This window comes from Salarias fasciatus, chromosome 12, assembly GCF_902148845.1.
Source record: "Salarias fasciatus chromosome 12, fSalaFa1.1, whole genome shotgun sequence".
NCBI classification, from domain to species: Eukaryota; Metazoa; Chordata; class Actinopteri; order Blenniiformes; family Blenniidae; genus Salarias; species Salarias fasciatus.
Window position 1 is genome coordinate 19206852 of NC_043756.1, and position 27793 is coordinate 19234644.

The following is a 27793-nucleotide window of genomic DNA, read 5'->3' on the forward strand; positions in this document are numbered from 1 at the left end:
GTCACCGCTGGGGTAAATAATCCGCGGTCTGTTTTCCGGGGTAAATGCCCGCTGTATGTCGTGTCTGGACTCAAATTCAGCGAACAACACCGACAGACGCATCATGTCTGAGATATTGTGTCGGTGGCTCAACCAGGAGCTGCAGCTGTCCAGAGTCGTTGGTGAGTGATTCTGAAATTACTGCGTACTATGGCGGATTCTGCTCCGTGTGTCGAGCTAGCTAACTGAGCTACTCTGTGGCTTCTTACTTCTTTCTAAGAAGCAAATTTAAAAATAAAAAAAATACTAATCTCGTTATGTGTGTATCTCAGTGAATATATTTCAAAATGTTTAATATTGACACTGTGATGTGGGTTTGGGGTAAAAAAAAAAAAAAAAGAAAAAAGTTGCTTACTTCTCTTCACAGAGCCAAAGACTCTTGCTAGAGATTTCTCCAATGGTTATCTGATTGGAGAAGTTCTGCATAAATACCAGCTGCAGAGTGACTTCAGTCTGTTCATGAAGAAGGAGTGAGTTGACGCATATCTTTCTATTTTGCTTTTCTTGCTTACATATGAATTATTTATCTATATTTTCATAAAAGAGTCAATGTTTTTGTAATGGTGTTTATCAACTGGATGGGAGTGGTGATGGCCACGATCACGTGTTTTTAATCTCGAATTAGTTTCCTCTGAATGAAGTGAATTGGAATGACATTTATTCTCTTTCGTGTTCACACGTGTAACCAAAAACACTAAAGGTAAGCCAAAGGATTTCATGACTCAGCAGCAAACTGGAACAGAGATAAATCTCTCCAACTTTTTTTTTTTTATTTCCAAAGCCATCCCTTTGAGCTAAGCTCTCATAGCTGAGCTCTCCTTCTGATACCTTATGTTGACTGCATAATTTATTATTTCTTTTCAGTGTATCGTCTTCTGAACATTGTATCCTCCCAGACTTTTTTTTAATAACTTGTCTTTTATCATAGCACCTCCATCTCCAAAGTAAATAATTTCACCCGCCTTGAGCCAACGCTCAAGCTTCTGGGGATCTCCTTCAACATAAATACAGCCCAAGACTTGATGCAGGAGAAGCAGGGTGCCGCTACACACCTCCTTTACCAACTCTATGACTCGCTTGAAAAGAAGAAGAAAGCAGAACTCAGTGGAACCATGATGGAAATAATGCAGCCTGCTGCCATTGCAAAGCTGCACAAAAAGGAGCATGAGATCTACTCAGATGTAAGGGAAATTATGATGATTATATATATCGCATGTGAAGAATGAACATCTTTTTGGTGATATGTGGCAACTGTGACTGTCTTTAAGCCATTCCACATGTTATTGTTATAGCTTCACATCAAAAATTGCTCTAAGGCCAATACTGCCCCCCCCCCCCCCCCCCCCCAAAAAAAAAAAAAAAAAAAAATTCACGCGTCTTTCTTTTTGCACAGAGACTACATCAAGTTGTGAGACGTGATGCAGAAACTAAGCTTCAGAAGATTTCGCAGCACTATGAAGAAAAATACCAGCAGTTGAATGACAGGCCCGTAAACCACCCGATTCAGCAAAAGAGAAAAAAGGTCCAGGATGAGAAAGGAATGAAAAACACTGACAAGGTACTGGAAAGCAAGTTAAATATTCTAAGAATGCACTTCTTTCCCAAGTTATGTGGACTGCTGTGGTGCTGAATCTTCTGTAAAACACCTTGAAATTTCATCATTCAGTACATCATTGTGGGGTGAATGGAAGGTCATCTCTTTAACAGTGTTAAATGCAGGATGTGTGTTTCAGCAGCAGGTGCATCATCAGAGGCACAACGATCTGGCTTGTACCCAGGCCACATATATGCAGTTGCCAAGGCCTCCTCCCTACGCTTCACATCTCAGTCTGAAGAAACGACAGCAGCAGCAGCAGCTCCGGCGCAAAGAACAGCAAGCAAAGGTTTGATTCAGAGAAAAATATTACATTAAAATTTTAACTTGCTGACAGTTTTAGTATTATTTAACAGTTTTTTTAAACGTATTTTATTCCTGCAGGTTGTTCAAGATGAAATAGCTCAGTTTGAGACAAACAGAAGGAAACTTGTTATTTCTAGTTTTTCTTCTTCTCTAAGGTAAAAAAAAAGGCATTGATGGAATTACTATTCTACCTCAGTTTGTATTACTGGTTTGTTGTTGGAAACTTGGCTTTTTGCCATAACGTCATCTGTAATTTGCACCTCTTCAGTTCTAGTGGTCATCCCTTTCCTCCAAATGATCCCTTTGGTGGCAGCAGCCAGGGCTGTGAAGTCCCTGGAGGTGAAACTAAGCTGATCCTGCAGTCCAACAGCAAGTATCTGCAGGAGATCCGACAGAGGCTCGAGGAAAATGCTGTGGCCTGTGAACAAAGACAAAAAAGATGTGACAGATTCCTGGTGGAGCAACTCAAAGCCCATGAAGCTCAGGAGGTGTAACTTTTCCTTTAAAAATACAACCGTGTGAAATATTAACTTCCATTATCTGATGAAATCAAACATCCATTGCCCTTCTTTAACTGTTTATTTATCAATAAAACGCTTTCCCCTGTTAATCTTTTAATAAACTCAATTTTGAGAATGAATTAGAAAAACCTGACACATTCTCCTCACTACATAAAGTTGTGTTTTTTTGTTTTGTTTTGTTTTTTTTTTTTTTACATTTCTGAATTTCATAAGCATTTAGTTTTCTGACCAGCCACATTTTCACCACCCTGCAGGAGGCTAGGCGAGACGAGCAGCTGGTGAAGCGTCTGACGCGTCAGACTCGGCAAGAGCAGCGCCTGGCGGCTCAGCTTCTTCAGATACGTATGCAGAAGGAAGTGATTGTTAAGAACCGCCTGTTCAGGGAGCAGCAGTACCAGCAGCGCAGAGAGAAGGACTTCCAGGAGGCTCTGGACAGGGAGGCGGTGAGAACTGGATGACTAAAGACAAAGAGGAATACATGTTTTATGAGTGGTCAAACCTAAGAACTAGATCTACACTTTGGAGAGCTTGAAAACAGTATTTGGTGTGTAAAGAGAGTATGAGAACAGATTCAGATGAATGGTAACTTAGAAGCAAACACTGTTTATTGTGGTGTGATCACACAGTACACACTTTCAGATTTATCAGGAAGTTCATGTCTTGGTTGTCTGTTGATTTCATCACCTTTACAGAAAGTACCAGTCATTACTTTTCCTTATCAGCTCTGTTTTTGGCGTTTTTAAAAGATCCTAGTAATGTGTGTTGAATACCCTTTAAAGTTTCACCGTAATGTTTCCAGCAACAGCGGTGATGAGCAGGAACATTACGTTGTGCCTTTTCCTTTTCATTGCAACTGTCATGTGGTGCTTGGTATAGGCTTTGGCTCAGCAGGCTAAGTTGGAGCGTGCAGAAGAGATCAGAATGGAGCTGGAGTTCTGTCAAAGGATGGCCGCTGAGCGAGCACAAGGCAGATACAAAAAGCACTTCAATATCTGCAAGGACATTTTGGAACAGATAGTGGACTTGGCAACCAAGATGGGGGAGTATCGGCTGCTCACTGGGAAGTACGTTTCATAATTGCATCAAGATGCAGTAAAAACATGTCAATGGTATTATCAGAAAACTTTTGTAAATACATTTTTTGAAATATTCCTGTCATGGCTTTATTTTCTGAACAATAGTAGTGAAGCTGTCTGTGGTATATTGCATCTAATTATGTTAGGAAGGTTTTCTTCAGGTGAAATTTACATTTAGACTCAAATGTTTTTTTTGTAATCTTTGCATACCAAACTTAAGAATCGTGGTGTAGAGGCTCATTGTGGTGACTGAATAACCTGTGGAAAAATACCAGTAATGGGAATATACTTTTACAAGTGACAAGTGGTGAAATAAAATCAGGAGACGTCAATATCATGTCTGCTTCTTCTCACAGTCAAATCCATCTGTACATTTGCAATACTACTATATTACACTCGCATGTCCTCTATAATAATGTTCACACTCATGGACAGAGTCGAGCTGAACAAGAAAAAAAAATGAATTACAATAAAAAAAAAATTCAGATGAATGGTTCAGTTATAATTCAAAGATGATGTGATGAAATTTTGTGCCTATGTGTCAAGTCTGATTCCAGAGAAGCAGATGAGAGAGTGGAAGGAGTTGTTGTTCAGTGGTCTGCCTCTCTATGAGCCAGAAACAGACCACCAGTGCGACACCTCTGCTCCACTAGACCCTGTAGAGCTTAACAAGCAGGAGATACTCAACAACATGGACTATGATGAATATACTGTGAGTTTAAAACAAGATCATGTTTTTCTTTTTTTTTAATGGAATAGCTTCATTAAAAAGAGTTACATTACAACTGTGTATCTTTTTGATCCTGATAAAGTATGCATTGTCTCTTAATAAAAGCTGTTAGCTTTGGGAAACCCAGAAATGCCTTTCATCTCAGCCATGTGATATGTGTGCCAGGATATGGTAGGTGAATGGGCATGGCGAGAGGAAGCAGAGGAGATGAATTTGCCTCTGACCAACAACAACATCCTTGGTCATGTTGTCCACCGGCTGAGGAGCATTCTGCATCCACCCACCATCGAAACGTCCCCACCTTTATTTCCCCCCTTCACCATCAAGGCCTGTGCCCTGGGCAGACTGTGTGCAGCACAGACTGCCTGTCTGTCCAAGACTGCTGAAGGCATGTGAACACACAACAAAACACACACCTAAACAGCGCCACGCTGTCTACCTTCATCATTATTCAAACTAAAGTTCAAAATGCATTTGTGTGCTGTTTTCTGCTTCAGCACTAGGCATCCATGTCTTATTGACTGATTTGTTGGTTGAGGAGGCACTGATTGCTTACAAGAATGAAGAGGTTAGTCAGATACAAGGAAATATTATCTTAACTGTTTTGCTCTATCGAAAATAAATTACACTTTATGATTGTCACCATTTTTGGACGCAAGGTGCAGGAAACAAAGATGCAGAGAGATAAAGACAACCAGCAGCTGCTCACATGCGGCCCATCTCAAACACGTGGTGAGTCATTGCTTTCTGTGCTGTATGTGAGTAAAAAGTGTGCTTTGTTCCTGTTTGAACAAATCTATCACTTCCATTTTATTCTAGGTCCTGATACTGAAGGGAGAACTGAACATAGTGATGAAAAAGTAGGTGGGACTTGCTTCTGAGTGAGAACACTGAACAACAAAATCTGGTTTTCTTAATGATAAATAAGCAAATTTTGAGAAATGACACTGTTCCCTCAACTGTTGAGTGAAATTGAAACTTTTTGATCCCGCAGTCCACTCAGGCTATGCTGGGAGCAGCAGCAGCAGAAACCCTCAGGAATGGAAGCACAATCTCTAATGAGCTTTTAGTGGACATTATAGTCCAGGCCATCTGGTAAACATGCTATCTTGCTATAAGTTGCAGTATGTATGCAATACAATATGTAGTTGTCGCTGGTTTATAATTCAAAAATTCATTATTTAGAATTGTTTTGATACCGATAAGTTAAGATTTGTAGTAATTTCAAGATAACACTTAAAATCATGTCTGATGTGGTTATAAACGTACCTGACCAAAACTGTCCACTGATTGTTTGCTGTGTCCTCAAGTACTCGGGTTCCGGCTCAGTCAGGTTGGATTCTGATTGGTTATCCGTTGGACGTCACTCAGGCTCACCTACTAGAGAAAGCCCTGGGTGGGTCTGTAGATCTGGGGAGTGGAGTTGTTGACAACAGGACAAACCTTGCTGCTGATCCTAATCCACCGAAGCCTCCACCACCCACTGCACCCGTATTAGACGTGGCTCTGCTGCTGGACATCCCTGATGCTCAAGTGATCACACAAGCCGTCAGTCAGATGGGTATGCCATGTCAGACTTATTGCTGTCTGCAGTGATTAGCTGAGGTTAACAGAGGTTTGTCCACATTGGGGCAGATACAGATCCTGCTGCTGCTGCTGCTGCTGCTACAGCCTCCCCGACCACGGATCAGCTCATATATATGGCACAGATTACACAAAGGTAAAAAAAAAAGTATAATCAAGTGAGAAGGCAATCTAAAATGAATCCATTGTCTTCACAGCAGGCCCATGTTTTCAGTGTCTTACGTGCTTTTCATTCTCAAGGACCATAGATTTTCGGGATACTTGGCCAGAATTAGAGGAATGGTTTGGAAAAAAGCAGGACATATTGGTACGCGTCGACGCTGATGTAAAAGACGAGGAGCTCTGCAGTAGGATTCACTCTGTCCTGCAGCAAGTGATGCAGAAAAAAAATAAAGGTAATATCCAGGCCTAAAATTATGTTTGCATTAAAGAGAGTCTGCTTAAAAATAAACTTGTTATTTAACCAGATGTGGAGAAATTACCTTTCTTGAAGTTCATATCGATATGCCTTTTCTACTCTCACAATCTACTAAAAATATTTGATTTTTTTCTCTCCTCAGCTCCTCCGACTCCTCCTGCTGAGGATGCAGTGCCAGAGAATGTAGAAACTCCTGGGTCGTCTTTGACTGCATCAGCTCCTGTTGGCCAAAGCCTCAAGGAGAAAAATGTCCAAAGCGTGACGTCGCTTTCCACAACCAACCCACACTCCCCGAAAGGTAACTACTTCATTAAGTTGTCAGTTAGACAGAGTTTTATTTTCTAGTCACTTCTGATCTCAAAAGATTTCTTTATCCAAAAAGAGGGCTCATAAATTATCTGCAACTCAGTAGCATGATGTTCTGTTTGTGATTCAACAAAAGAGTTTACTTTGACTTGAAAAAGTAAAATCCAAAGAAGTTATGTTAAAATTAAAGTGAGTTTGTTTCATTGGTAATTTTCTCTGTATTTTTCTCCAACTAGAACAACTAGAACAATCAGGCAGCGCATCGATTACCTCAGAGTCCAAAGAGGATTCTCAAACATTTAACAAAAACTCTTCCAGTTCTGCCACATCCAGCCAGGTCTACATGGACGACCCCCTTCCTCCAGTAGGATCTCATTTCTGTTCATAATCATTTTACCTACATATATCACACTCTGGGTGGGGGTTGGTCTTCACCTTTCCCCGCCCTTAAAATATTTGCATTGGTGAGATCGTCTAAGATTACATCCAAATTCAGTGATCGTGTTCAGCTAGTACGTGACCTTCTCTCATCAAACAATTTGTAGTTTCAGAAAATTTGCATGTGAGAAAAATCTATATCACACTGTGCTCTCATTTGTTTTGTGCCCTTTGTCATCTCAACACACCAGTTTTTCATTTGTCGTCCTTTTTCTGTCATCTCTAGGAGATTCCGAAGCTCCTCTGTCCATACTGGGACGCTGTGTGTGAGTCTTATGTGAACAATGTCAAGAGAGTGATGGAGCAGCTACGCTCACAACAAACCCTGATCAACAACCACCTCTTCAACTTCAGGTATTCTGCCAGCAGGACTCTGAAAAGATTTTGTTGTGTTGTGTTATTACTTAATATTCCCTATGAACATTGAAACATATATGATTGTCCTGTGATTAAGTTGCTTTATTGTTGTAGGGGGTACAATGGGATATCAACCAAATATACTAGAGATATTTTACAAATAATACAGAACTATTTGATCCTGTTGCGTGAATTCATCCTGTATATCCTTGTTTTGGTTTTTCAGGGGAGGGTATAAGCATTATTTGGATCGTCCAGACTTGAAGCAGGAAATAGTGTCTCACTGGCAGAAGGACTTCAACAGTTTCCAAGATGACTTGAGACAAGATGAGGATACCAAAGCAGAGCTACATTTGAGACTGGACGTAGGCTAAATCACAAAACAATGTGCAGAAACAGCCTTAAAACAAAAGTATGACATGTTGGAGTTACTCTTCTGAAATGTTTTCAGGAACTTCGAGAACGTTTGTGGGACATCAGTGACAAGCGCAAGGAAGAGAACGAGCAGGAGAAAGCGTCTCTGCTGTGCGACGACTGGTTGGAGGATCAGTCGACCTGTCTGATCAACCATCACTGTGTGCTAATGCAGGTATTACATACAGTCCCTGTGTGGCAAAAATCAAGATCAAGAATTTTCAATGTGTGCCTGTACGCTTTTGTCATTTTTTTTCCACAACACAACTTTTTGTTATAGGTAGGAAAAAAATAATCTCAGGTATTTCATTTTGTATAGGTGGAGTTGAACCGTTTTCAAGAGACACTCTGTCTTCTCAGAGTCTACTATTTGGGCATGTGCAGTCAGACGCCACCTGAACTGCCCTCCAATTTTGTCTACATACCACTAATCGACTCCAGAGGAGCAACGGATCAGGATGAGAGGCAAGATGCATTAAAAGGAATAAGTAAAGTGATTGTATTAGTAAAACAAAATAGAGGAATTGTTATTGATTTATGGATAATATGTGCAAAAATAAAGTAGTAGTTTTGCCTTACTTGAAGTTACCACCCCGGCACAAGTGTGATTAACCAGATGGATGAAGAAGAGGACAAAAACAGGATGACATTGTAAGAAGAAATGTAAATTCTCATATTATATGTTTATATATTGTCACTTACAGCTATTTCATCTTTTGCAGCACTCCTCTCGTGAAACGTCCCAAATCCAGTGCAAAGGGTTCCAAGACGAATCCAGTTAAGGTCAGACTCAGGTCATTTTTTATTACCGCCTCTTATAATGTGAACTGAAAAGAACAGAATATTGGGCCTCAGTGTGAACAATTAAATAATTAGCAAAAATATAGAATAGTAAAGTTCCATGTACAAGAAAGTTATTTGTACAAAAATAATATCATATGCAATTAAAATTAAAAGAGTTCATACAAAAAATAACTTTAGGCACTGACAGCAGCAGACATGAAACAGAATTTATATGTTATTTTACTTCAAGCTTAACAAGAATACCTTTTTTGTGAGAAATAATCTGTCAGTAGAATATTATGTGAAATGCTGATACAGTGACCATATAAACCATTTCCATTTATTACTTTAGCCACATGAGGAACTTGTCAATGACTACGAGGAAGCAGTCAAGGCCATCGCTAAAATGGTAACGCACTCTGCATCCTGTATTTCAGTTTATATGAACATGTTATGGGGCATATGTGTCTGTTCATTCCTGACCTGCATGGCTGATACACCACTGTAGGTTTCAGCAGAAGCCCACCAGATGGAGACAAAAGAGCAGAAGGAGAGCACACAAGAGAAGGAAGAGAAAGACAAGAAGAAGGAGTCTGCAAGCAAAAGCAAAACGAAGAAACAAAAGCAGTCATCCCAAAAACAGAAAGGCATGTCTTTGTGATGCATAAAGATGAGAAGGAAACCGGATTCTTTATTGCACTGTATGTTTAAGGAAGTCATCTTCATCAGCATCTATCTTCTCAATTTTGATCCTCCAGGTCCTTCTTCTCCATCTCCAGCATCCAGCCCTACACCGGTTGAGGACAAAACCTTGGAGAAGGCTAATGGTCAGGAAATTAAGAACAAAATACTCGAAGAGTATGCAGCTGCGCTGAATCACGAAGGTACTGCAAAAATTCCCCCACAATGAAGGTTTTGATCTTTATATAATGAAAGTATAATTATATTAAAATATACTAAATATACTGAATATAACTAAATATATTCAGTCATATTATTTACAGTCACTTATACAGTTGTATTGTTTAAATACAGCTGCGCTTCTTTTCATATCTGTGTATTTATTTGAAATCCATGCCCAGCATGGCTTTAATAGTTGTGTTTTTCTGTTATTGTGCATTTGTGTGCACGCGTCTTTGTTTTCCCTAGAGAATGCAGCAAAGGCTCGGATAGCGCTGGTGAAAAGTCATGGTCTGGTGATGGTGGAGTCCCTGCAATGCAGAGCTCAAGAGTGTTTTAGCGCCATGGACGAGTGGTTGCAGGCACGCTACCTCGCAGAAATGAAGAGGTGGGATATTTTGTTTGTGTTGGTTAATGTTTGTTTTGGTGGCATTCTTCGTGACATGAAATTGTATATGTGTGTGTACATGTATGTCTGTGTCTTTGGATGAACTAGTTAACGGTTCACAAGGTTTATTCACCACATAACTTATTTACTTCTTTTTTCTTCTGTCAAGTATTGACCAGCTAGCAGAGGTCATTGGCCACCACATTGAGGCTGGCATGGCGCTGCAGAATGAGCTTGTATGGGTATGTAATGACCTTGGATAGTTTTGTCACAGTAGAATTCCAACATCCAGGTAAATTATTCTATAACATTTGACATCTTACTTCTTCTCCTTCTCCAGGACTGTTCTGACTTCTATCTGAATGGAGACTGCCACGTGGTGCAGAGGTCACCCCTTGCCACAAATCCACCTTCTCTGGAAAAACCCACACTTTCCCCTTCAGCCACTGCTCACCTACACTCACTTTTCCAGCAGCTGTGCACCGTTGCTCCATCAGGTACATAAAGTAGACACATTGATTTGGCTTGCTCAATCAATCCTCTGTAACCACTGATCCATCTATAATTTCTTTTCCTGTCCTTTTTGACAATCAGGCTTCATGTGCAGTTCTGAATTCTTCAGTTTTCTTGAAGATCTTGTCTCTGCTGACCTGAGCAAAAACACCTTGCCAGAGATTTGGATAGACGTGAATGAAATGCAGGTACACAGTACAAAGCAAGCCAGTTTCCAGTTACAGTGTTGTTCAATCGTGGCTTTTGTTTTCATCTCAGAATTGACAGATTAAAAAGCACAAATAAATATTTATTGAAATGCTCAAATAAAAGACACTCTGTAAACATTTTTTCTCTTGTTCCCAGTTGATGGAGATTGTTTCCTCGCTGACCAATGACCGTAACCTGGTAGACTGGCGTCGTTTTCTGCTCAGCGCTGCTCTTCCTTGGCCTTTTCCCAGTGTAACACAGCTACTGGATGCGCTAAAACATTTCAAGGAAGCTGACACTGAACACACTGGTTACATAAATGAGGTGCAGTACTCACAGGTTTGTTACTCTCTGGTGAAATATTTGAACCGTATCGGTTCTTCTCTTCAGGATGACGCTGTCCAGTGTCCTCATTGGCCATGTGTTCTGAGAATGTGTTTGCATGATCAGGTGAAAAGTCAAGCTAATGTGGTGACACATTCATCATCCACGTCACAGTCGTGATTTGTTCTGATTGCTTTGTTTGACGGCAGACAGAGTTGTGGTTTTCCACTGAGAACATCCAGACAGTTTCTGAGGAGCCCTCTGAGATTGTACCTCATGACCGTCTGGCTGATCTACCCAAGGTACCTTATACGTATGGGAAAGTTGATTTAAGTGATTAAAATTTGAAATTTTGTTGTTCACAAATTACAGTAACAGTTGTCTGTATTACAGTTGTCTTTTTTTCCCACTCTTTTAGTTCATTTTCCGACTGTTTGCGGACCACACCAGCGCTCCTCCTCAGCTGGATTACGTCTCCATGCTGCAGTACTTTGCAGCTGACTCGAACCCCAGACAGGGTTTCATCAGAGCGCTCAGTGTTGTTCTGGGACAACAGATTAAACACTCTTCTCTGAGCCATCTTGTGAAGGTGAATAAATGAATTTAATCTACTGCAAACACATTTCACCTTGTGTCAGAATTAATTAACCTCTCGGTTTCCATCCTTTCAGATGGTTCAGACTTGGAATGGAAACCAACAATTTGTTTTTTAGTGATGCAAACAATGATCTTTTTGTGTTGTTTGCAGTCTATGCCCAGCATTGAAGAGACCGCTGAGCTTGACGGAGACCTCCGTAAAAAAGACGCCCTATATGCATCGACAGGACCCTTGGGCGAACAGGAAGTGTCGATCCCTGCTCTTACTGCAGTGATCTGCCACAGCTTTCCCAAGATGAAGGAAAGCAGCCTTACTGATTGCCCAAGTCAAGAGGAATACACTGAGGTACGACATAGCTGGAATGAAATATATAGCAGAATGATTGACCAAAGGAAGAGAACTGTATAAATGAAATATACCTTATTTGTTCTCACTGAATGTACTAAATCTGAAATGGCACAAGAAGCTTTATTTATTCTTCAAAATTCAAAATAGTGAGTTTCATTCTTAAACATAATGATCACAGATGTTTGTCTGACTGCAAGGCTTTTTGTTGAATGTTGAGGAAAACTCATATATCTTTTAAAAGTTCAATGAATGACTTATTTCATGTTTTTCTTCACTGTGATGATAAATATGATGCCCTTCGGGGTGGGGTGACCATCTTAATGCATATGAAAGGCTGAAGGGTGTCAAAAGCATAATGCTTATGAGTCAAACTAATCTGTTTGTCCTGTGAGTTTAACAGCGGTTTATTTTTGCTGACCCTCAGAACCTCACACAGATATTCAGAGAGCTGGGATATGACTCCGAGGGCGGCGTTCCCTTCTCCATTCTTTCACAGCACCCATTCATCCAGGCGCTCATGGAGGAATCAACACAGTACCAGCTTGTAGTAAGTCCTATATTATTATTCATTTCATTCTGATATGGATTATTCATAAGAATAAAAGAATTCAGTTTTCTGCTGTTGTGAACAGTCACACATCCAGACTGCCCCAAACCAGATGCATTCTCATTGTTTTTCCAATTTTTTAAACTACCATTCATTTAATTCTCTATCTCCTCTAAATTTTTCATGCTTATCTTTTATTATTTTTTTAATCTTTTAAATGTTGTTATTCCTCAAATTGTCTTCTTCTGTCCTGTGTTTTATTTCCCAGAATATTCATAGAATTTTACTGGCACATCAAGATGAAGAAGACAACACTTTGACAGTTTAAGGCTGTGGCAGAGTGACGCTACATTTACACACAGCTGCCTACCGTACGATGAACTCTTACTCAGAATGCAAACTGTGATGCTTTAGGCCTTTTTTTTTTTTTTTTTTTTTTTTTTTTGCATTCTCGTTGCTTTCAGCTTTGAAACGGTCTTGCATGTTTCAGTGTTCAATAAACATGTTTGCAATTATCGCTTGATTCAATTTGTAGTAATGACAAAACTGACGGAGGCTGGAATGTCAGCATATTTGAAGTAACAACAGTGGTGGCAGGATTGACCCTTCTGACTCGCCTTTTTTTTTCCCCCCCGACACACTCCAGCAGTTTTTCTGACTCGCTTGTTTTTCTAATGACCTCTCTGACACAGAAAAGCATCAGTTGCAGCTACAATGAGTGCATTGTCCAGGATAACCTACATGTCAGGCATGACTTGCCAGTCACTGCCCACCGGGGCGCCCTCAGTCTGATCTATCAGAGTTCATCCTGCGCGGATGTGTGTTATGGCAGCTTTTCTATACCGTTGCCACTGCTGCAACTGTCAACCAGCCAAGACTACGTTCACACTGTGCGAAAAACACAAAGGCATACGTGAACCAAAATAAATGTCATTTTGTGTTATTAGTGTTTTTGTTACATCAAAGACAAAAAACTAAGGTATTAGTCCATCGTTAAGAAAAATGATATACTGTTTATGTGTCAAACATGTCTGTTCTTATTTTTAAATACAATCCTGCAGCTGCAGGTGGAGGCGGTTGTATTCTGTCAGAAGACTTGAGTGGATGAAGCTCATACGGACGTTTCCATTTGTCTTAATTTAACACAATGGGGGCTTGGGGAACCCCTCACCCCCCTGAACCGCCACCCTTTCTCCCTTTCTCTCCCTCCCTTTCATTATCACTGCAGATCCAGGGCTCTTGGTCATACCAGAGTCTGACTTTTAGAGAAATCGGAGCTGCTCACACATGACACATAGCTATACAGATAGATTTACGTCAAAAACTTAAATAATTTGGAATAAAGCTTTTTATTTTGTTGCAAAACAAATTGTACCATTTTAAGATACACACTGAGGATTTGGGACTTCGCTTCACGCTCCTGGCTCAAATGGATATGAGATTAAAAGGAGGATTTTCAGTTATTAATTTGGCAAAAGGATAATCAGAGAATGTCACTTTCGATAAAGTAATGTTGCTGTGTAGTTACATTAATGCTCTGGTGAACAAAGACTGACTGTTGTGGCAGGAAGGTTTTGATTCCAGTTTAAATTTCAAAACTTTGACTTCTGGTCAGCACTCACAGCTCTTACAGCAACATGGGGATTGTTTTTTGGACTTTTTCTCTGCTGGCTCTTCCACTGACTCATTCTGCCAAGATCCTGACTGTCTGCCTGATTGGTGAGTGGGGACTTTTAAAAACTATTCCACTCATGACAAAAATATTCACTGTAATTGTTAGAGTCTCGCATGATTGATGCGTAAAAAAAATTACACAAAGCACTTCAGTTGTTTCTGAAGAAATTTTTTGGGCAATTGATATTTTATTGATACAGTGTGCAGCAATCAGATAGTGATAAACTACATTTTTATCTCTAATTCTCTGTCATGTCACCCTCTCTCAGGAGGGAGCCACTACTTGTTATTCGATGAAATTTCTCATAGCTTGCACCAGCATGGTCATGAAGTCCGCATGCTCTTTCAACTGGGAAACCCTGTTATCACAGGTAAATTGAATCAAGATCCAGCATACTCATGCATGAAACTATTCATATCACTTATCTTCACGTTTCCTTCTTCTCAGGTTTTTCCTACCTGGGTCGCACAGACAGTTATAAGAGGAGCGTTTGGTCTTTAGGAGAGCAGTACATCAAAGAATATAATGACTGGTTCCGGGAGCAGCAAACACAGTTTTTACTGGGAAGGTATTGTGAAAAGCTGTTTATGTTTCAGACAATAACTATATCTAACACCACATTATATTTAAACTGTTTCTTTCTTGTCCTTTCTTTTTTCCTCCTGCTTCAGGAATAACTTTAATGACTTTTTGAACTTCATGGAGCATCTGTCCTTCCAGTGTGACAAGCTGTTGGGAGACAAAGAGATGATAACTTTCCTCCAGAGGGAAAACTACAACATCATCATCCTGGATGCTTTCAATCCCTGTTCCTTCATCCTGGCTCATAAACTTGGTTGACATATCTACTATGGATTCATTAAAAAAAAAAGAATTCAGTCCATTTGTAGCATCAAAACAGTATTGCAATATGCATAAATAATGCTCGTACATTGTTTTTAAATATATTTTCAAACTCATTTTGACATCTGTCAACAGTGAAGCTTAAATCACGAGCCTAAAGGTTTAATTCATGTCTCTATTGATTTACTGCAGGTGTCTCATACATCGCCTTCTACCCCGGCACTCTGAACGGTCCTCTGTCCATCGCACTGCCCAGCCCTGTCTCCTACATCCCTGTCTTTGGCTCCCAGCTGTCCCACCACATGGACCTCTGGGGACGTGCAAAAAACCTCTTCTTTTCTCTCCTGGCTCCTGTTGGTGAGGAAGTTGTTAGGCTGAATATGACATTGCTGCAGCACACAAATGAACTACTTTGTCATTACCTCTCTTAACGTGCCGTGTGACTGAAGACATTTTTGGAGATGGTGGAGGATTTATAAATGTTTTATTTTATCATAGCTAAATAACTGCTGCAGCAATAATCACACCATGCAAATATAGTCCAATCCATTCATCTCTTCCTTTACACTTGGCTTGTTAAAATATCAGTTCTTCATCATAATATAACTTCTGGTATCAACAATCAAACCTGCTTTATCATTTTACTTTGAGCAAACTTTAAGCCATTAACATAAATACAATGCAGTAGGCTTACGGTTTTGCCAGTTTTATTTACTTCAGTTTTTTAACTTTTCTTTTTTTTCTTTTTTTGTCTTTTGAATGAAGGCCAGGAAATTGTGTGGTTGAAATTTAAAGAAGTAGCCGAACGCCATCTTGAGTCCGGTCCACCCCCTGGTGGTCTGAACGAGTTACATCAAGGAGCTGAACTCTGGGCCTTCAACACTGACTTTTCTCTGGAGTTCCCCCAGCCTCTCATGCCCTACACTGTGCTGGTGGGAGGTCTGCTGAATAAACCCGCAAAGCCACTGGAGCAGGTCTCTTCTTTTGATTGTCAAATCTCAAAAATAACTGAAACTCTGACTTCCAAACTCTTTTTATATATAAATTCACTCTTTCCTACTGGCTTCTACTTGTGCACATCATCCTTTCACTTTTCTTTACTGATGCTTATAAATGTTCCTGTTTCTTTTTTCTGTACTGTTCAACTCTTGCAATTCTTTAGGATATGGAGCTTTGGATCTCCAGTTTTGGAGAGGCCGGTTTCATTATTGTGACTCTGGGGTCAATGATCTCTTCGGTCTCTGTGGCTCCTCTGCTTGTGGAACTGGTGGCTGGTTTCTCCATGATCCCTCAGGGGGTGCTCTGGAGGTAAAATTACGAGGCAAACAAATTCTTTCCTCGAGTGTTATATATGGATTTGTCAACATCATAAAGTTTGCAGCTTTCTCTGAACCTGTTTGTTACCTTTTCAGGTATGACTCCCATCGATGGCCGTCTCATGTTGACAGACCAATCAATGTCAGACTTGTGGACTGGCTTCCCATAAATGACCTGCTAGGTAGGAACTGCTACTTTTTACAAGGAACAGTTAAATTGTACTGTGGAGACTATGACATATCTGAGACAAAAAAATACCCAAAAAAACCCATTAGATTAAACCGTTAGATTTTCATAGTTAGGAAAAAATATGACAATGTCCTTATGAATATCAGCTTAGCCATCATCCTTTGTTAAAAGAATAAAAGGTTAAATCTATGATTGTTAGACAAAGTGCTCTCAACTGTTTCTTTCATTAATTTGTACCAGACCCGCTGTTTCTCAGTAATGATGTTTCCCCTCTTTTTCTGTTTACCCCATGCAGGACACAAAAAAGCTCGTGTTTTCATCACCCATGGTGGACAAAACAGCCTGCTGCAGGCAGTGTACCATGCTGTTCCTGTGCTGGGAATCCCTCTGTTTGGAGACCAATTTGATAATGTGGTGAGGGCTGAAACAAAGGGACTTGGCCTCTCCATCAACCCCACACACATTACCCGGGAGCTGCTGAACACCACCATTCAGACGCTCATACAGGACACCGGGTATGCGGATGGAAAATAGGCGAACCCACATGGCGCCATCAGAGTATGGACATGTATGGACAGATCCTTGTTCTTTATAAAAATAACATTAATGTTCTTCTTTTTAAAGGTTCAAGTCATCAACTGTTGCCCTCAGCAAGATTCACAAATCGCACCCTGTCCCTCCCGACATCCGACTGGTCCAGTGGGTTGAGCACATTCTGCACAGTGAAGGTGGGAGTCATCTGAGGCCAGTGTCTTTAGCACAGCCTTGGTACCAGAGGTACCTGTTGGACTTGATGTTTCTTCTGGGCCTAGGTCTTCTTGCACTGGCTCTTCTTGGTTGGAACATGTGTGGCAAAAGAAATAGTGCCGATAAAGAAAAAAAGATCCAGTAACTGTAGAGATACTATAGTTTCTTGCTGTTTTTTTTTTTTTAATTTTAGATCTGTACCACTTCAGGTGCCAATCCTCTGTCACTCAAAAGCTGTTCAAATTCAATAAATAAGCCAGGAATATTTTGTATGTGGCTCATCTTCAAATAAACAAAATGAACTATTCAACGCAATTTCCTTCATTGAGTATTGCACAAAGAAACAATAAATTCAGTCAATGTAAAGAAAAGGCTTTACCGTGTGAACCTGCAACTAAAGGCTCTCTATTGTTTTAATGCTATTGTATACTAATACATTCAGTCTACTAATTGATGTATGCTTCTGTACTTCCAATTACAGTTTCGAGTAACAGCCTAATGCCAAGTGTCTTGCCCTCTCCCCTTTCAGTGCCATCATGTCTACCAAACACGTCATTTGTAGTACAGCGCCATGTTGTCCAACACCTCTGTGCAGCTTCAACCTGACTGCTGCATGCAGGGCTGCAGTGCAGTGCAGTGTGCTCGCAGAAATTCCTTCTAATCAAACAATTCGTGTTTTATTGCTTGTTTGCAAACGATGAAAAATGTTGATATCAAAGGAAAAATAGGCTCTTTAGTGCAGGCAGTATGTTTCTGAAGGAAACTAGCCTACCTGCAAAACGTGTGTCTCTGTTCATGCGTGTGTTTGAGGCCGTGTTATGGTCTACTGGCTCTTAACCACCAGCACCACCTGCAAGTCTCAACTCTGACCCCTGCACCCTCCTCTGCAGGTTTCCACTGAGCCTCCTTCCCCTTCCTAAACAAGACACAAAAGCACACTGCAGTCTTCACGGTCAGTGCTCAAGCCAGTGTGGAGAACAGAGCAGGCCTCAGAGGACCCCCTCCTTCCCTGCTCTGTCCTCCCAACACTACTCACATCTGTGTTGGGGGTTAGCCGGGAGGGAAATATAGATTAGCAGGAAAATAATGACCAATTAGGACGACTTGTTCCCTGTCTATTCAGCTGTCCAATCCTTCATTACTTTCCTGCATTTCATTTGTCTGTTTGTCTGGCAGTTGCGGGTGCCAGTGAGTCTTCCTCTGTCTCGCACGCAATCCCCCTCATCTCCCCTCCCCGAAATAAAAGCTGATGCAAAGAAACCAAATCGTGACTGGACAAAAAAATACAATAAAATCTTGGCGAGGCAGATGTACAAGAAAACACTACAGAGAAAATGCATACAGTAGGGGAAAAATGCATTATGAGTAAAAGAAGCAGAACAATTAAATGCCTCAAAATGTGATACTTTGTGACTCCTTTACTTCTTTTAATACTGAATTTGAACACACTTTATCAACAGTCAGGACACTTTGCAAACGTTTTACTGCTGATTTGTTGCTACACAAGGAATTCAATGAGTTGACATAATCACAGTGGTATGGCTTTGTGGGAGGCAGAAGACAGAAGACTGCAGCCTCTAACTGCATGAAAATGCAGCATGCATTGGGGGTAATATGCGTTAGAGCGCCATCTAGTGGCTTGAAAGGTGCGACCAGGACTGCATCATGGTGTAGTAGTGGACTCGAGGACTTTTGTTGAGTTTGTGGCAGATACTTCCCACATTCTGAGCAGTTTTAGGTTATAGCCTACAGTGATAACCTGTCAGAGAAATCTGAACCACTCAACTGCCACCTATAATATTTCATTCATCTCACGTGGCAAATTCACTTGTCACAGCATCTCCATACTGGACAAATGCATGACAAAGCAAAATTATACAATAAAATATTACCTTTTTTCAAATATTCCGTTATTATATATTAAATGTACCTAATATAAACGTGATATGAGTTATGAACAGGAAAACAATGACAACAACAAGAATTTACCACAAAAAAAGCACATTAGTATTTAAAACATAAGAGGAATAAACAAACGACTGACAAATACTCTGTCCGACGTGCAAAGGGAGAACATGAGGAGGGAGAGTACTGTGCCCTGAGGAACTCCAGAATTCCTGCTGGGCTTCACCAAACTCCTGTCATCTGACAAGCAGCTGTGAAGCTTCATATACTGCAGTCTGTGTTTAAAATATACAGTAAATATTACCTAATTTTACTCGCAAAAATATTATTTTCCAATGAAAGATGATAGTTTTAAAAGGAGTCTGTTTAATACAATATGAGTCACATTTATATCTAACACAGGAAAAAAAAGTGCTATTGTGAATAATGACAACTTTTCTTTGTCATTCATACACAGGATTATTTATTTCTGTGGTCTGTAGAAGTCTCTTTGCAGATATTATTGCTTTATTGGAAGCTCTAGTCTAATAATGGAAAAAAAAGGTTTGTTGTGATACAAAGTTTTCCTGTCAGTCAGATGTAATTGTTCATTTTACTGAATCTTGTTTAATCTCATTTTTACTTAACTTTTTCACTTACACAAACAAAATGTGATCATCTGTGCGGGTGCACATTGTTTTTGATGATTCTGCTTCTAAAAAGCGTCTGACATGCTCGATGCTGATTGGCTGGAATGCTGCGCTCTGATTGGACGGCGTTGACATGGGGGCGCGGCTGTCTGTCAATGTTTATGTAGCCTGCTGTCCGTGTATGTAACCGCAACCAAGGACTCGGCAATGTGATTTACCGACATCCATTTCTCTTCAAAATCATTCTAAACGCCGCCTTTCACCGCGTTATGCACCGGGCTCCGACATGGGAGGCCACTAGCACGTGAAACACGGAAGAAACCGAGGAATCCGCCGGAATGGCAGGCGCCTTTGGATTCAAAGGCTGCCAGAAAATCCGAGGTCCGCAGATCCGGAGTCTGCTGGAGGCGAAAGACTTCTTCCTCTTCGACTGCGACGGGGTCATCTGGCACGGGGAGAAGGCGATCACCGGGGCCGCCAAGGTGGTGAGCTCGCTCATCCGGCAGGGCAAAAACGTGGTGTTCGTCACCAACAACTGCACCAGGCCGCGGGAGAATTATGTGAGCAAGTTCTACCGGCTGGGCTTCACCGACGTGATGCTGGAGCAGATCTTCAGCTCGTCCTACTGCTCGGCTCTCTACCTGCGGGACGTGGTCAAGGTCCGCGGCCAGGTGTTCGTCATCGGCTGCGACGGGCTGCGCAGGGAGCTGCAGGAGGCGGGCATCCCCTGCCTGGAGGAGGCGGACGACCCGGACGCCACCATCTACGACTGCGCCCTGGCCCCGGACGTCAAGGCGGTGCTGGTGGGGCACGACGACAAACTGACTTTTCTCAAACTGGCCAAAGCGTCGTGCTACCTGAAGGACCCGGAGTGCCTGTTCCTGGCCACCGACAACGACCCCTGGCACCCCCTGTCAGGGGGGAGGATACTGCCAGGTACAGATCAGATCCTCCCTTTGTGTGTTTCTGAATGTTTTCCTTCATCCCCTTAATGCAGACCACGTGATGCTGTCATGAGGAAGTTTTGCAGATGAAACCAGCTGAGGTGCTCCAGCCCAGTGAAAATTCTAGCCTCATCTCCCCTGTGCTCTTTATTTAGTCAAAAGGTACAGGTGAACACAGGGGCCACAGGAAGGGGCCCCATCTGTGACTGCTGAAGGCCCCTACTGGATTCCATTCTCCCCATCCTCTTTGCTTTGTTGTGCACCTCACCATGCAGAATGCCCACATAGCAGACTCCAAATGGCAGCTTTGTTACACTACATTTAGTCTAGAAGCTGTGCTGCTGCGCTGAATTCAGAAATACCACCTGGCGTCGGGCCTGCCGCTGTCTGCTAATGGCACTGAAGTGAAGTGTGGGAACTGTGGATGGCTTCACAAACACTTTAAAATCTACCTGAGTGGCTGGAGCTTTAGCAGTGATTACTGTCTACAAAATGGCACAGAAAAGGGAAACTGCTGCATGTCAACTGGGGGAAAAAAAAGTCTCAGTGAAGTCTCTCAGGGCTGAGGTGATGTGAGGTTATGCTTTGCTCAACACTATGGAGCAACTCATTTGGTGATCTGGTATGAGTTGTCACTGCCCCTCCAAATAGATTTTCAAGCTGTGTCAGAGGTGATTACGATTAGTGGATTTCTGGAAAACCTCAATATCATAATTTTTATAATATATACTGTGATAGCTGTAGCAAAATAAGAGGAGTACTTAACAGTATGTATAAAGCATCCCACACTGATGTAGACAGATCCTCCAGTTGAGGCTGGAGAAAAGCTGATCTGCTCTTTACCTCCCAACAGGCTCCGGCTCTCTCACTGCAGCCTTGGAGGTGTCCTCGGGCCGCAAAGCCACTGTGATCGGCAAGCCCAGCCGCTTCATGTTCGAGTGCATCTCCAGTCAGTTCAGCGGGGTGGATCCCGCGCAGTGCCTGATGGTCGGGGACCGCCTCGAGACGGATATGCTGTTCGGGTCCAACTGCGGCCTGGACACCATGCTCACTCTCACCGGTGTGTCTCAGATCGAGGAAGCCCAGGAGTACAGGAATAGTGACCTGACCACCAACCACAGCCTGGTGCCTGACTACGTGGTGGACACCATCGCCGATTTCCTACCTGCCTTCGAGGAACTGGATGAACAGAGCAATTGATCAGTTCCTTTGCTTTCCAGTACTGAGCACTGACTGCTTTGACTACGTTTCAAGTGCAAAGTTCAGTCTGGTTTGTGCCAAACAAAAAAAGAATTAAAAAAAAAGGTAGCTGTCTACAATGATTGAACGACAGAGTTCATGTTGTGACCGAGACACACGTAGGACGACTATTCTCCGCCAAACTAAGCAAGAGTAATCATTGCATACCTCAGTGTTTCTTCTAGTGTTGTGCCCATTTGTGAATCGACAGTCCCTTGTTGGTGCATTTATAGCATATGAATATACTGCACTCTTCTCCATAGACGTTTCACTTCAGATTTTGACCATTCAGAGGTATTTTTCTAAATCCATGAATTGATCTGAATTCATGTGTTAAAATTTTTTTTTTTTTTTTTTTTTTTTTGCCAAAAGGCAAACAGGCACCTATTGAAGCAAAAGTTTTCTTCTCCAGTGCACATGCCTGGGTGTGACTTCTCAATCAACACAAGAGGACAGAAGCAAATGGGCAAAGTTAAAACTGGTGTGAGCTTCTCTCGGGTCTCGTAGAGACTAAGCTGACAATCTGCTGACAGGTGAATTATTCGTTCACTTCAGGCCTTTTTCTCATCTCTGTACTACTCATGCCAATATTCAACTTACTCAAACTAGTAGGTAGTTAACAAGTAACACATACTGCACTGTTGTGAAGTGTCAATGTTGTTAATGTTTGAAATATAGAGCATGCCACCAACGGTGACAAGGAGAAATACCTGAAGTTCAATAAAATCTTGTTAATCAGTTGCCTGCTAATGGAAATGTCCTGGTTGTCTGCTTGTTATGTTTCTGCATTGAGCATAAGAACACCACAATCAAAATGCAATATTCTTTTAATTTAAATCCAGCAGTTTACATCGAGGCAACACTGTTTCATGTTGCATCTCTTGATATTCATCACCTCCCCCGAAAACAGTTCGCTTCACTGCAGTGAAAGACATGAAAAGGAAAGGGTTTCTATGTGCCGGAGCCTCTTGCTTTGACTTAAACATGAAAGTACTGCAGGTGAACCTCAAAGAATTATAAATAAAGTGGTGATTTCAATAAGGATGTAGAATATCTCATGTGCCAGCACTGTAGATGGGACAACTGAAGCTTTAGCTTTCCAGCGTGACACAACGAAGACATCCCTCTATGACAAACAATACATTTCAGATTTAACGTCTAAAAATAAACATATGTACATTTCAAAAGGATTCATGTAAATACTTTATTCTACATGTCTTGTGGCATTAGGTTTGCTTGTGCGGAGGAACAGAATTAAAGACACATGCTGATCTCCATCAGATCAGGACTTTGGCTGCAGTGACTTGAGTCGCTTCTCGTCACTCTGGTCCACCGCGCTGTGACCAGAAACAGAAGAGACAAACAGGAATCAGATACGCCAATAAGTTACCCGCTTTAGACATAACTTATTAGAAATTATTCACCCCTCACCTGGATGTAGTCCATCTCATCAGCCGTCAGCGGTCTCCTGCGGTACCTCGCCGGGAGGAGCTGAATAGACGCCAGCGTGTCCGGAGTGCCCGGGATCGGCGTCAGAGGTACATGAGGTCTTGAAAACGAAGGCGCCGCTGCTGCAGCTGAAGGTGTACTGATGGCGCTGTGTTGCGGAAGGCTGTTTGCTAATGTTTTCAATGCCTCCAGGGCTACAGCAGGACAGAAACGATGAGTTAAGTCAAGTTCAAGTTGTTGATCAAACCTCAGAAATATTCCCAAAAACTAAACTGGGAGGGAAATTACAAAGTGACAAGTGTTCTCAGACTCACCGTTGGGCTTCGGGGCTCCTTGTCTGTTGGGAAACTTGATCAGAGGCGCGTGAGGCCGCACAGCCTGTTAAGACACAAGATCAGAGTCAGATCATAAAAATAAGAATAAATATACTTGTATGGCACAGGATGCTGTTGGCAAACAGTCAAGATGTGGGTTTAGGTCTGCGAGTGCCATGTGTGCTCACTCCGGCCACACATCTGGTCCAGAGGTGAATTGGGGGGTCGTAATCCTGCATGATTTCCTGCTCTAACACACTGGAATAATGGAAACCTTGAGAGCCATCAGATCACCGCTATCTGTTGTCGCTGCATACCAGATAGGGGTGATTTAATCACCTTCCTCAGATTTAATCAATTGACTGATCTGCTCTTATGGAATCCCATTCAACTCTTTCCAAAGAGCTTGTGGATCTGGATCACTCACCAGCAATCATCCTACAAAGAGCCTCTGAACTCTCTGATTACCTCTGGCCTCTTGTCTTTAGTACAAAGATCTAATTCAATGTGGCTTCTTCTTGTTTTACTCTGTGCATGCATGCAGGCTCCACAGACGAGCATCTTTTCTGAAAAATCCCACATTACAGCCCTGCAACCTTTTTTAATATTAAATAGCTCCAAATTCCCATGTTACATTTATTCACTGTCACATGAAGCACTGTAACTGCAACACACATTAGGTTTCTCCTTTCTTGCTTTTTTTTTAATTTGACTTAGTCCGTAGATATGCACATGTCTCTGTCTCCACCCTGCACACCCTGTGTCTGCGCAACCGGATTAGGTTACACTCTGCCCTTTGCCCTCAGTATCAGCAGGGATCAGTTCCAGCACCAACGTCTGGGACCCTCATTTGGATAATGTGGCATAGACTTTGAGTCCATTCATGAACTGATCTTTCACTGTTTCTTGCCACCAATTCATTAAACAAACTGTCACTAAGTGTGAATCATAGGCCAAAAAAAATATTGTTTTTCATACTGCAGGTTTTTGGTGCAACAAACTAACACAGTTTAACAGTAAGTACCATCATCAATGCAGTGTCAGAAATGAAGACAGTTTCAAAATGTTCACCACTGTGCACGTATTTTTGTAATTGGATGCATTAATAATAGTTTGAATGGTTGAATGTTAAAGCAAAAAATTGTTCTTTGTTTGAAAGTTACATATATTCAATTGTAATTTATTAAAACCCATAATGGCATTAATCACAATCATTGATCAACACACATTTCATCAAACTCTGCCGTAATCAAAGTAATCCATCGGATTTAGAAATAAAGCTTGTTTTTCAAACTGCTCCACACTTAAGTTGTACGCTTTGCAACTGTGTTGTATTTTGCTGTTGTGTCCTAACTTTATGCTGTTGTGTTGTTGCATTTGCGTTTTAGCGTTGACCCCTTGGGGCTACCATAAAATGGTCCGTCAGAAAGTACTGACCCCGGAAGCAACACCTGTTCTTAGGGTTAAGAAATATTCCATTTATGTAAAATTTACAAAATTCACAAGATCGATAGATTGCGCGAGTATTATGCTGTGTAATTGCATGTTAATTGGTATTGGTAAAATGCGCAGCGCGATCGACGAAGCTAAATAAATAACGGATTCATTATCTACACACTGGAATCAGTAGCTATAAAATAACCCAAAAGCGCTTAAAAACAATGCGAAATTTCAGAGCGCTTCCTAAGCTAACACTCAAAAGCAAAAGGAAGCACAAACAAGCAATTACTTTAGAATAACCCAAAATAAATGTGGCTATTTACGTGTTTCTTAAAGACTAGCAGACGTGAAAGCATTTTGAAAAAACAGACTTGTCAATATGTTGACAGCAACACCCAACTCATTGTTTCCATTCCTACAGTTCAGTTCAGGTGAACTTTGCCTTCCAGACATTTCATTTCAGGCGGCAGCTGAGACAAAAGCAGCTCAAAAAAACCAATCAGTCTTTAATTTAACCTGAATACTTACTCTGTTAAAAGATTCAACAAGCTGAAAGCACGAGACTGTGCGTTTTACGCTTTAACAAGGACACTAACAAGGGTAAGAAGGATATTTGTCACCTTGACATCGTTGAAACACATTAGCGACTGTTTCTGAGTCAACGCGGAGTGAAAGCGACATATTAAAACGCGAAGTGCTGTGATCAGAGATCTAAGAAATCTATCAGTTAGATCGCAGGATCTGTGATTACCTGGATCACTCTGGCGGTGGGAGCTGCCATTTTGGAGCTGACTTTGCTCCCCATGACGACCTCACGGGTTCAGTTCCGGGTTGACTGCTTGGGCTGTAGCGGCGGGGTCCGGCCACACGGGGGCGCTGCTGTCTCGACACAGCAGTCTGGTCTATACCATAAGACTCTGCGGTCCACAGGATGCGGCTTTATGGTGATGGAGCAGGTGGAGACGTGACAGACAGTCCGCCTAAATCAGCAGAGCTTTACAATGACTTTGGGATGGATGCTCAGTCCAGTGCAGAAAAGTTACTCATAACGACATTTATTGTGAGTACAAATCGCAAATGACACAAAAATAACTCCAATCTTAAGCTGCTGATTAGCTTACCTTGGGCTCTCTCTCTTCCTCTCAGCAGAGTTTAGCTAGCAGCCTTTAATGCCAGTGACTTGTCCTTCTAGGTCAAATGTTCGGGGCATACTACAGCGTCTTGGCAGCCCTATATCAGGAAATAACAGTCCACCAAACACAAGCCGATGTCCAGCGAGTCTCTGAATGTCCCTTTCAGCCCCTTGAAGCATGTAAGCAGAGAGGCTGGTGCCTTTCTAATGACAGATAAAGCTAATACGAGGCCTCACAGTGAGGCAATGACAAATATTACACCTATCTTTAATTTCACTCCGCCTCGAAAAACAGGGACAGAAAAGGATAACCTGGTCACGTGGTCTGAGCGCGTCCAATCAAAACCACCGCGTAAAGCAGCAGAGATCGTCTATAAGTGAAGATATGTCACCAGTGGAAAGCCTTCAAAACGCACCTCAGTTAACGTGATGACAAGAGCCACCTCTTCCATTTTAATATGGACTGTGAAATTACAGTTACAAATAATGTAATGATCCAACTATACACCAAATTAGACATACTTAAGTACAGTACTATACACAACAATAATACATTATCCTGAAAAAGTTTACTTATGTAATGAACTACTAGCATTTTCTCATAAGCTTCCTCTATCTATCTATCTATATCTATCTATCTATCTATCTATCGATCTATCTATCTATCACCACCCATCTCCCAGGAGTTCCTCCTTCAGTACATCCAATGATTACCTGTTGGCTCCATCTCCAACATCCTTTGTATACTACACCCATTATCTTTCCTCAACACATGTCTCAACCTGATCTTGTGAAATAATGTTATTATTTACATTAAATGCTTAATAATTAAATTAAATATGATGCACTTTATTGCGTTTGGTGTTGTTCGAATTTGTATAGAGGCTCATTTGCATATCTAGGTCAAGTTAGATGATGACGTCACTTAAAACGATACATTGTTGCAAACTCCTCAGTCAGGAAAGTTCTAAATGACATTTTCATACAGAAAGAAGGAAGCATATTGGTGAAAAGTGAGTCACGTGACATGACAGAGCTACAGCCATAGAGTCCTGATCATTCAAAGTCAGCTTTTAAATGGAAGTAGATATTTATTTTTATACATCTATTGTGTTTCATTATTCTTTTGCAAATGTAGAAATGTTATCTACAGTTACAAATCAAATTTGATTGGTGCCTTGTCTCATGGTTTTACACAGCGACATTTGAATAATTTAGACTGATTTGAATTGATTGAAAGTCCTTGATTTGTCCCACAGGGGGAAAATGCAGTGTTCCAGCAGCACAGAGAAAAGAAATATAAATGGAATAGAAATGTGAAATGTGAAATTTACAAAGCCCAACCATACATAGAAAAATATAATATAATTCAAATATAAATTTAGGATAGATATAATTAAATAACAGATGTAAGCTAACTGACATAATTAAATATAATTTAAATATAAATTTAAGCCAGATAATAAATAACAGATATAAACTAACAGATATGAATTAAATATAATTCACATATACATCTAAGACAAATACATTAAATAAACAACACATATACAGTAACAGATATAAATTAAATATAATTTAAATATACTTTTAAGAC

The 27793-nt window shown here is 41.1% G+C and overlaps 4 protein-coding genes across 4 annotated transcripts; 3 read left to right on the forward strand and 1 right to left on the reverse strand.

The window, feature by feature from the left end:
* Window positions 1–26: 26 nt before the first annotated feature.
* Window positions 27–12719, forward strand: spef2 (sperm flagellar 2). The gene is made up of 36 exons (XM_030104229.1): window positions 27–161; window positions 407–509; window positions 968–1220; window positions 1433–1597; window positions 1818–1922; window positions 2018–2094; window positions 2208–2427; window positions 2715–2903; window positions 3337–3524; window positions 4083–4248; window positions 4432–4654; window positions 5086–5126; window positions 5270–5361; window positions 5577–5827; window positions 5902–5986; window positions 6091–6245; window positions 6411–6566; window positions 6811–6938; window positions 7239–7366; window positions 7596–7734; window positions 7821–7958; window positions 8103–8248; window positions 8506–8566; window positions 8919–8975; window positions 9075–9213; window positions 9325–9450; window positions 9716–9854; window positions 10024–10096; window positions 10195–10351; window positions 10443–10555; window positions 10713–10895; window positions 11090–11182; window positions 11299–11469; window positions 11629–11823; window positions 12251–12373; window positions 12642–12719. The coding sequence occupies exons 1-36, from the start codon at window positions 56–58 to the stop codon at window positions 12699–12701; spliced, it is 4944 nt and encodes a 1647-aa protein (XP_029960089.1). The 5' UTR covers window positions 27–55; the 3' UTR covers window positions 12702–12719.
* A 1665-nt stretch (window positions 12720–14384) lies between these two features.
* LOC115398093 (UDP-glucuronosyltransferase 3A1-like) lies at window positions 14385–17289 on the forward strand. Its single transcript, XM_030104735.1, has 9 exons — window positions 14385–14418; window positions 14496–14616; window positions 14720–14883; window positions 15084–15248; window positions 15657–15865; window positions 16054–16199; window positions 16304–16389; window positions 16693–16912; window positions 17022–17289. The coding sequence occupies exons 1-9, from the start codon at window positions 14385–14387 to the stop codon at window positions 17287–17289; spliced, it is 1413 nt and encodes a 470-aa protein (XP_029960595.1).
* Window positions 17290–19822: 2533 nt separating this feature from the next.
* pdxp (pyridoxal (pyridoxine, vitamin B6) phosphatase) lies at window positions 19823–22613 on the forward strand. Its single transcript, XM_030104736.1, has 2 exons — window positions 19823–20614; window positions 21476–22613. The coding sequence occupies exons 1-2, from the start codon at window positions 20017–20019 to the stop codon at window positions 21820–21822; spliced, it is 945 nt and encodes a 314-aa protein (XP_029960596.1). The 5' UTR covers window positions 19823–20016; the 3' UTR covers window positions 21823–22613.
* On the reverse strand, window positions 22423–26514 carry kgd4 (alpha-ketoglutarate dehydrogenase subunit 4). The gene is made up of 5 exons (XM_030104737.1): window positions 26186–26514; window positions 25816–26044; window positions 23625–23688; window positions 23293–23504; window positions 22423–23198 (listed from the first exon to the last, which is right to left on the reverse strand). Exons 2-5 carry the CDS (start codon window positions 25867–25869, stop codon window positions 23181–23183), a joined length of 348 nt encoding a protein of 115 aa, XP_029960597.1. The 5' UTR covers window positions 25870–26044; window positions 26186–26514; the 3' UTR covers window positions 22423–23180.
* Window positions 26515–27793: the final 1279 nt, after the last annotated feature.